The sequence below is a fragment of the Solea senegalensis genome, linkage group LG6 (assembly GCF_019176455.1).
Source record: "Solea senegalensis isolate Sse05_10M linkage group LG6, IFAPA_SoseM_1, whole genome shotgun sequence".
Classification (NCBI taxonomy): domain Eukaryota; kingdom Metazoa; phylum Chordata; class Actinopteri; order Pleuronectiformes; family Soleidae; genus Solea; species Solea senegalensis.
Window position 1 is genome coordinate 7,216,257 of NC_058026.1, and position 9,476 is coordinate 7,225,732.

The following is a 9,476-nucleotide window of genomic DNA, read 5'->3' on the forward strand; positions in this document are numbered from 1 at the left end:
CAGTATTACATTTAACGCAAGACAGCCACCTACACTGTTAAATACCTTCATTTATTTTGCAGAGAATGTCGGTAAAGCTAATTTAGCAGAAGTGCTTTGCAGAGAGTTGTGAAAAAATGAGCTGGACGTTAAATCCTGACAGTACAGTATTTATCACAAGGGAATCTATAGAAAACACACTAAATGAAAGAGCCCAAAATAATAGGAAAAATATAGAAAACATGTCAAAACGAATAATATCTATATTTATATAGATATTATATCTATATAATTTTAAAGGAGCATTTCTGCATTATTATAAATCTGGACACATCTGGAATGTAGTACAACATGTGCTGTGATGAATATACAACACGGATTGTATAGTTCATAAAATGATCTCTCTCTCGCTCTGAAAATTTACTTAATGTAAAGCTGACCACAGACGCTCTGTGATCAAACAGGTTTAAGTCCTGGCAGCACTACAATGCCCCACAGGCCTTTTTGCCCAGAACCTCCCGTAGCCTCTTGAGTCTACGTTCAGTTATTGCTCGGACATAGCTGTCTGACTGGATGACGGCTATGCCATCCTGCACCACACCCATCACCAGCAAAGGGTTTTCCTCCATGGTAATGTTGGGGCAGGGACAGCTCCAGTCTATCTTGGCGATAGTCACCTCAAGGTGTTTGGTGTTGAAGAAGGTCAGCCCCATCTTTTCATCTTTCAGAACCTCCTCCAGGCTAAAACGAGCTAACCCAGAGTCCAAATCCTCCACCAGCTCCGTCAGTCGCCCTACAATGGCAAAGTCACTGCGGCATAAGCTGGGCACCATTTTCCCCTTCACTCGACAGGTCTTACAAGGTTTCCTTTTGGGCTCCGGGCAGTTTGCTTCACACTCCTTTTTGGTGCGGAAGCTGTTGGCATTCCCATGGCAGCCACCATAGGCAAAGGCTTGGCACTCCTTCATGATGGAGTTCCAGGCCCAGCGTGCCTCCCAAGATTTACAGGGTCCCTGAACAGCAGGCAGGAAGCAGATGCCCATTCCCTCTCTCTGACAGGAGGCTTTACACTCCTCATAAGTCTCAAATCGGTTGCGACTGTTATCACATCCACCGTTACTGAACGGCATACAAGAGCCCAGCTTGGTATCATAATACCAGTCCACGTGGCGTTCTCCGCTGCACACCCTCAGGTCGACCTCAGCCAGACAATCTGCCGGTGAGAACGGTCTCCCCATGGGCATCTCAGGATCCTCAAAGAAATCATCATCGGCTCGACGGATGACAGACAGTGGGTAGTCTGCGTGGAGAACTCCTGCTGGGTTCCGTGCGATGCAGGTGTAGATACCTGTGTCCCACACCTGGGCGTTGTAAATGACCAGCTGTCCAATGTTTGTGATGACCACGTTGCCATACATCTGGTCAGGCCTCATGACCAGCCTTTCTCGCCGTTCACTTTGTTTCTCCCATGTCACGTCAGGTTTTGGGACTCCAATGACATCACAGTGGAAGCTGACTGTGCCGCCGACGTAGATGGACTGATGGTGAGGGTTGGAGTACAGAGCTGGAGGCAGAGGCTCCTCCTGAGACGACGTAGGTGTGGGATTAGCTGTAGTGTCCTGAGGCAGTGGACTGGTGTGCGGCCCGGCAAGGTAGAAACGACAGGGGACCACAGTCAAAGAGACCCCACGGATGCAGGCCTCTGCGTCCATGTAGCAGCGGTTGAAGTAGGTGAGGCCATCTGAAGCACAGGTGAAGTTGGGCTCCTTCTCGCAGCGGTCCTGACATTTGCAGATGGGCTGCCCCTCCCAGATGTCACAGGTTGCTCCTTGCTGGCTGCAGATAAAGCCCTCACAGGTCGCTGTGGACGTGGGGGCATCGTCGCCTTTGCCTCCACCTGGCTGTGCGTATGAGCCATCAGAGAAACGTGCAGCCACACAGCTGTTGAGGCCACAGACGTTAGTGCAGCATTTCTCAAAGTCTGCACAGTCCTGCAGAAAAATTTAAAAAAACACAATGCAAATAACGTTTTTCAAAGATAATCAAAATATAAACAGAAAATGAATTCATAATGTTCTAAATCGCAGACATCACCTCGTCAACGTTGCATTCTCTCTCGCAGGTGCTTTGTGCATCAACCCAGAGGTTAGAGTTCAGCTTGTTGGGGCAAAGTCCTTCATGTTCAACACTGGATCCCGCCACACTTGCACACAAAGAAAAGTCGGGCAGTTCGCAAAGCAGGAGCATCAACAAACACGCACATATCCGACTCAGTCCTGGTCTTTTTGAGTTGGGGGCGTTACTACAGTGTGTTTCTTTAAGACGTATATCCTTCAAGAGCTGACGAGAAATCTTATACATTGTTGCCCGTTTGCATTATTCTCCCAAAAGGCAATTCCATTCCTTACTTAGGTCCTCAAATAAAGGCAGAAAATTACTGTCGATATTTTTTCAAACGTAGTCATCCGTGCAGTGCGTAAAAGTCAAGCTGTGCGCAGAAAGGAAAGAAGTATTCACACGCAGCGTGTTTCCCTGGGCTGGATACTCAGTGAACGAGATATATACGGAGAATAAGTTTTTAAAAAATAAAATAAAAAAAGGTGGCTTCATGAAATCATCGCCTTCATGATCAAAACAAAACTCGTGCAACAATAGACAAACTCTCATTCAGGTCGATCCCCTCAAACAGCGAAATAAGCGAACGGAGCAGCACAATGAGAGAGCGAGGGACGCAGCATCAGCCTTTCACCGTGTGAATGGAGGTGGAAAGGGCAGCCCCTCTCTGACCGCCCCCTTCGTCGTCCGGAGTCTGAAACTTTTATGAAGCAGAACCGTGCGCCAAGCAACTGGACAAACATTGTAAAAACATCAAAGAAAGCGTGGGGTCGTGGTGTGGCAAGCTGTCCCAACAACCGTGCGCACGGAGCCAAACATTCCGGTGAGAAATCCAACGTAAAACGCGTCCAGACAGAATTTATAGAGGTGTCATTCATAAACAAGGTAATGAGCTGCTTTCTCCCCGAGACACTGGCGTTGTTGTTGTTGGTTATGTTTCCACAGTTAAACTCGGCCACGTCCGGCTGATTTGTGCAATATGCAAACACATGGGAATAGTGGATTCTGTGCGCAAACCAAAGAGCACTTTGTGAAAAAAGTGTTCTGATTTTACAGCACAAGGCGCGTCAAAACATGTTGTTTACGTGCTGCTCGTCTAGACGCCCGTCAGTTTACCACAGAGCCGCATTCACACGCAGCTCAGAGATGCCACGGTCAGGTGGGAAGACGTAAAGTCACGCTTTTTCAATAGTGTGCGACTCGCATCTTTGTCCCGGCGCCGCTCAGAGGCGATGAGAAGCTGCTCCCCGCATCTTTTCATTCTGCGTGACCCCCGCAACCTTTGGCTGACTTTTGACCGCGCCGCATTCACGATGTGCTGGTTATCCAAAAACTGGCCAATAACGAGAGAGAATCTAATTCATCTGCAACCCCAACCCCCCAAATCACCCCCGGGATTTATAACACTCCAGCACCCACGACCCCCAAAATGGACAAAGGGGACAAAATATTCCCACAAATAACAATGACATTGCAAAAAAAACAAATGTTTGAATGAAAAATCGTGGCAATGTGGCGCAAACAAAGCATACGTTGTCGTTTTTACCCTTTATTTTTTTATAGATGGCTGTTTTCAATGGAGACAAAGTAATTATTAATCCCATATCCAAACCTTTGGACACACAACTGTTGCAGCAACACTCTTTACCACATAATACATAGAGTATATAGTGCTTTAAATGTCCACTCAACCATACACCACATACAACAGGCACCAGTAGGAAACATGCATCACTTTTCATTGGCCTTGTCACTTCTTACATACACACAGCCAAAGACACTGGGAATGTTGAAGTGGAAAAACAGCACATGTCAATCAGAGGTGGAAAGAAGACGGAGGATTTGTGTTAGAATAAAAATATATTTTGTGTATGACTCAAATATTTAAAAAATATCTAGTTAGTTCTTGTTTTAAAAAAAAAACAACCGTGCCCCCCCCATATGACATCATATGGTTCTTACATTGTGTTGAGTAAAGGTTTTGAAGATAAGAATTAATCAGAGCAGCAAAAGTACAAATACTCAGACGATCCGAATATAAACATTACAGTAGCAGATGGACACGGTCACTCCCCACCTCTGATTCTCACACTCCCACACAGTATTTAACCACATAGCCACAGAAAGGTAGTAGATGAATATCGTTTTACATTCATAAATACATAGCATATGCATAAAATATCCAAAAAAAAGCAATTAAATTCAAATTTTCCTCCCACAAATGTCCTGCTGTGTTTACAAGCAAGACGTGACTGCAGAAGACGCCGAAGGCAAAGCGCCATAGCCGAGCAAAGAAGCCGTACGTCTGAGTTTGTTCGAGGTTTCCTCATCAGAACAGAGCAACATTCTGGAGTTAACCGATTCCAACTGAGCATGCCGCGTAAATGATTACAACATTTAAGGCAATGACACAACTAAGAATATGACATTTGGGAGTATAAATTGTTCAAGGCAGTCAGCAGACGTCTTAATAAATGACTGTTGGAGATTTAGGGTTTCACAAACAAGGCAACTTGGCTTGACTTTTCTGGACAGATTCAGAGTCGCTAATGTTGAACGGAGAATGTTTTCAGTGGATAACGTCTGAATTTTTATGATGTCTATTAATTGTGCACCTGGGACACTAGCCCTTCATGCTCACGGCATTCCACTTGAGCAAAGTTTACATAAGAAAACTGACATCTGAGTTTTTAAATAAGTAACTCAGCACCTTGAGGTTATAAAGGCTTAGTTTTCTATGGCGCGGTGAAGGGGCATAAGACACAAAACTTGTACATCAAAGCTCAAGAAACATAAAGGACACGGAGCTCCGCCCCAACAACAATCACCACACAAGAGTAAAAGAACAGCACATACAGTATATTTACAAGTTCAAGTCAACCTTAAATACCAATAAACAATCCTGTTGCACGTTAAAAGCTTGCTCATGTCCCTCCACTCATTTGTAGTGTCGACAGTTGAGTGACAGTCCTTAAATTCACATCTGTTGGCCACAGCCAGGGGAATCTTGTTCTACATGATCACAGTGGCTCTCTGTAGTAAAGAGTACAAGTAAGCAGACACCCAATACATGGCACCAGCAAGCACAGAGAGAACAGAAAACAACCCGGCATCCCAGTCACTTCTACTGTATATCCGTTTCTGATGAAGACAGCTTGCAGCTCTCCATGCTCTTCTCTGGACTTCTGACCGCACAGATTAACACCTTAAACTTTGATCCTATGGAGGCAACCGTCGTTAACCTTCTTCACTATGAAATCTTACAGTTTCCCTTTGAGGAGGAGGAGGAGGACGAGTTCTTTGGAGGACTGTGTGGCGGCCTGAACGACTTGGAGCGTTTCAGACTGTTGGCTTTGCTCCCGCCACTGCCCCCGCCTGAGGCTGTGCTGTTAGCCACAGAATAGGAACGTCCATGCATCATGACTGCGTTCATGCCGTTGGCCATAGAGAAAGACTTAAGGTGGGACTTGATGGCCACAGGAAGAGGCAGTTTGTCAATGAGGTGCACGGGCGTGCAGGACACGATCGAGCGGCAGCACAGGTCCTGGAGGCTGAAGACTGAAGAACAAGATAAGAAAAAATCAATATGGATGTTATGAATCGAGAGTCATGTATTTACTTTTAACTGCTGATGCGAGAAACCTTTAATGTTTTCAATACATCATTTCAGTATGTTCTTGCATATACAACATCAAAAAGAATAGATTTAAAGCTTTAACAAATATATATACATGTATCATTGGACCATGTGCTAGTGGTGTTTTAGCTGTACCTGGAAGTACCTTGAAAATATAACTAAACAATACAAACTTTAAAAAACAGATACATTTCTAATTAAGTGCCTTGATTGTGACCACACAAAATCCTTGATAAGGTGAATTTCTCCACGCCAATGTCAGGCCAAGATTACACTGACCCCCTGTCACACGCTGACCATTACCTAATGAGGACATGGAGTTTAATTTATTTTAAAAATAGAAAGTGGGCTGTACTTGTTAATGTTAATCATGGGTGTGTTTTCAGCATAGCTAGGTAGCTATTGTAATAGTAGATACGCCAATTAGAAAGAGAGATCACTTCTCTAAAAGAGGTGACAGGTGAGAACCACCCATGTCTGTTGCCACAGTTGGTCATATAATTAGCCACTTTCATACACACATGTGTGTGTGTGTATACACAACACACACACACACACACACACACAGTGCAGAACAACTGACAGACCAGATAACAAAGCATCAACAAAGACCACGCCTGATTTTAGGACCAACACAAGTGGTGCCTTAGACTGAAAGTAGCAAAGAATGATTTGTGTCGCTTGTGCATGTTTTTTTTTCTCCTTTAGTTGTAAAATATATCAGAAACACTATGTGAGAAATTGTCTCACTTTTTCCCCAAGAGTAAACACATAATATAAGTAAATATGCAGGAATATGTGGGCAAAAAAAAGATTCATCAGCTCACCTCGGTTGGGTCTCCAAAACTTCTCCATCCCATGCCTCATCAGCACAATGCGTGAAAGCTCCGTGAAGGATTCGATGACGTTGAAGTTGCAGAGTGGGCTGACCTCGAAGAAAGTCATGCTGTTCTTCTCTGCATAGGCTCTAGCCTGCTCTGTTGGCACCTGCCGCTTGAAAGCCAGGTGAAGTCTGTTTCCCACCAGAATTCTGGGAACACCTGGGGCATGCTGGTGGAAAGAACAATACTGTTGTTACATCCACTCATATTTTAATGTAGACTCACCTGCCACTGTTCCAAGTTACTGTCAATAGAAATAATCAGTCAATTACATGGTGGAAACTCTGATTTAAGTGTTTTATTCACACACAACCATCAATAGGGATTACAGAGAATGGTCCAGAATAGAGCTGAAACAATTAATCGATTATTAATCGATTACTAAATTAATAGACAACTATTTTAATAATCCATTAATCAGTTTGAAGCTTTTTTCATGATTAAAACAAGATTTCCGATTGTTAAAGCTTCTTAAATGTGAATATTTTCTTCATTTCTTTGCTCTGGATAACAAAGAAATCATTAAAAGTTAATCATTTTGGTTTGTGGACAAACCAAGACATTTGAGAACATCATAATTTCCAGGTTTGATGTACACCAATCAATATTTTTTAATGTTTTCTGATATTTTATGGACCAACCGATTAATCGAGAAAATAATCGTCAGATTAATCGATTATGAAAATAATCGTTAGTTTCAGCTCTAGTCCAGAATAGGGAAAACATCAAATGAGCAGCAGTTCAAAGCAAAAATGCCTTGCCGGTGCCACACGTGAGACAAGAATGGCCAGACTGATTAAAAATTATAGAAAGGCAACACTAACTCAAATAACCAAGCTATGCATCTCTGAACGCACAACACATCAAATCCATGAAGCAGAGAAACAGAGGCATTCTCCGACCATTTTATTAGGAACACCTTATCCCAGCCTGCCTGCGATTGTTTATTTTTAACACTGTTTAGACTAACAACTCTATAACTGAGCTAGAAACAGACAATGACCTTTCACTGGGCTGGAAAAACACAGACACAGGACATACCCACATTTACATGTGTTTCCTGTACTTTTGTTGGTAAGAAATAGACTCAGGGGGATTACCTCATCAATTTCCCGAATCCAGCGGTCAATGCCACCAAACGACCAACCGTTGGTGATGTCATACACGAGCAGGATGCCCTGAGGAATAAGAGACAAATATGTAGATATGTTATTTACAGAAGTACACGCAGAGAGAGCAATATACTAATACTCTATGACAAGTCCTCACCTGTGCCCCACGAGAGTATGACCTGAAGATGGTGCAGAATCTACCTTGTCCTGATGTGTCCCTGTTTAACACACAAACATGGATGAAGACCAATAACCTCTGTATTCTGGAAGTACATACTTGCTGATAACTTACACTGATACAAGCACTTAAAAATGTCAATGCAGACTTACGATTACAGTTCAGTGCTTACAAACAACATGTGTTGTACAATGTACAACAATGAATCTAGTTACACAACATAATATTATACAACAGACTTTATTGATCCCACACTGGCAAACACAAGTATGGTTGGAATAAGCAACAACATAAGATAGAAACAAAAATATTATAAAGATATTACTAGGTTGAATACATAATTAAGCATATATAACTTTCACTATCAAAATGATTATTGCACAGATGTATTACACTGAAAGAGAGATGTATATGACATATATAATACAGGTGTATATTTGCTAAAATGAGTAATAGTGCAAATAAGGTGAGTATTCAATTCAAGTTATTATTATGTTTAATTATTTAATTAAGAATAATAAACACTTACCATAACTCTAATTTCACTCTTCTCCCATCCAGCAAAATCGTGGTGGTCTTGTAATCGATCCCTAAAGATCACACAAAAAGTGAATTAACAGTTAAGTAGCCCTTATTATAATTCTTATAATAATTTAACCATAGCAAAAGCGGGTAAACAACTAACTTACCACTGCTGTAAGCATATGGAGACTCCACTGACCCGTCTTGTAAACTTTCCAAGATTTCGCCCTTTCCGACATCGCTGTCACCAACCAAAAGAAATTTCAGGAGATAATCGTAACTCTTCACAGGACTACTCTGTGTCCCCATCACCCCACGCATTTGGATCCGACCCACCGAGAGCTACTCAAGCTCGCCTGGCGTCCTCTGTCCGGGATAACGGATGAAGGATGAACTTAAGGATCTGCAGATTTGAAATAGAGAAAGCTTCGCGACTGCCGTTTGACGTTAGCGTATCGGCTAGCTGGTGCGCTACTCACGATGATTAAAATGAACCAGTTCTATGATTTCGTAGTTTCTGAGGAGGGATCGATCCTCTCCAAACTCCATTGGTCTGTGGTCAAACAACTGCCCAGTGTGTGTGTGAGCGCCGACCATCCGAGTCCAGACACCGTCGATGTAGCACTAACGTTTACATCAATAATCAAAACAACCTAAGCTATGGCTTGATAGCTAGCCAGCTAACACACGCGAGTAGAAGGCATTCCTGTGCAAACGTAAGGTACCAAGTCAAAGCGAGTCGGTTTTCTCTATATGAAAAAACACGTCTGTACAATTTCAAAAAGAAATTTTACATACACATTTTACATATGTATGTAAACAAATAACACCAGAGAGATGTGTAGCTATCGAGAATAACGTCTTAGCCAAGTGGACTGTGGTGGTACTTCCCGGTACTGACGTCATAACTAAGTAGTATCCGGGTTACGTTTTTTTCGTCATATAAAAAAAACAAATGTTTGTTTATTCCAAGGAAATAAAAGCAACCAAAATATAGCCTCTCATTAAAACAATTATTTTTATTTGATAGAAAACTTGTAACACGATAAATT

General features: G+C 42.5%; 2 protein-coding genes across 3 annotated transcripts; both read right to left on the reverse strand.

The window, feature by feature from the left end:
* Positions 1-60: 60 nt before the first annotated feature.
* wfikkn1 (WAP, follistatin/kazal, immunoglobulin, kunitz and netrin domain containing 1) lies at positions 61-2,771 on the reverse strand. Its single transcript, XM_044028443.1, has 2 exons — positions 2,074-2,771; positions 61-1,970 (listed from the first exon to the last, which is right to left on the reverse strand). The coding sequence occupies exons 1-2, from the start codon at positions 2,338-2,340 to the stop codon at positions 462-464; spliced, it is 1,776 nt and encodes a 591-aa protein (XP_043884378.1). The 5' UTR covers positions 2,341-2,771; the 3' UTR covers positions 61-461.
* Positions 2,772-4,007: 1,236 nt separating this feature from the next.
* LOC122771121 (ras-related protein Rab-40C-like) lies at positions 4,008-9,417 on the reverse strand. 2 transcript variants are annotated; one of them, XM_044028478.1, is made up of 7 exons: positions 8,904-9,417; positions 8,592-8,827; positions 8,432-8,492; positions 7,882-7,942; positions 7,713-7,790; positions 6,559-6,781; positions 4,008-5,652 (listed from the first exon to the last, which is right to left on the reverse strand). In XM_044028478.1, exons 2-7 carry the CDS (start codon positions 8,743-8,745, stop codon positions 5,345-5,347), a joined length of 885 nt encoding a protein of 294 aa, XP_043884413.1. In that variant the 5' UTR covers positions 8,746-8,827; positions 8,904-9,417; the 3' UTR covers positions 4,008-5,344. The 2 variants fall into 2 exon arrangements, with proteins under 2 accessions (XP_043884413.1, XP_043884412.1); XM_044028477.1 differs by having other exon boundaries at positions 8,592-9,417.
* Positions 9,418-9,476: the final 59 nt, after the last annotated feature.

Coding starts and splice junctions, on each gene's coding strand:
- wfikkn1 (XM_044028443.1), bottom strand. CDS start 2,340: ATGTATAAGATTTCTCGTCAGCTCTTGAAGGATATACGTCTTAAAGAA. Junction 1,971..2,073: donor GAGAATGCAACGTTGACGAG/GTGATGTCTGCG, acceptor ATTTTTCTGCAG/GACTGTGCAGACTTTGAGAA.
- LOC122771121 (XM_044028478.1), bottom strand. CDS start 8,745: ATGCGTGGGGTGATGGGGACACAGAGTAGTCCTGTGAAGAGTTACGAT. Junction 7,943..8,431: donor AGAGTGAAATTAGAGTTATG/GTAAGTGTTTAT, acceptor TGTGTTAAACAG/GGACACATCAGGACAAGGTA. Junction 6,782..7,712: donor GGATTCGGGAAATTGATGAG/GTAATCCCCCTG, acceptor TCTTTCCACCAG/CATGCCCCAGGTGTTCCCAG.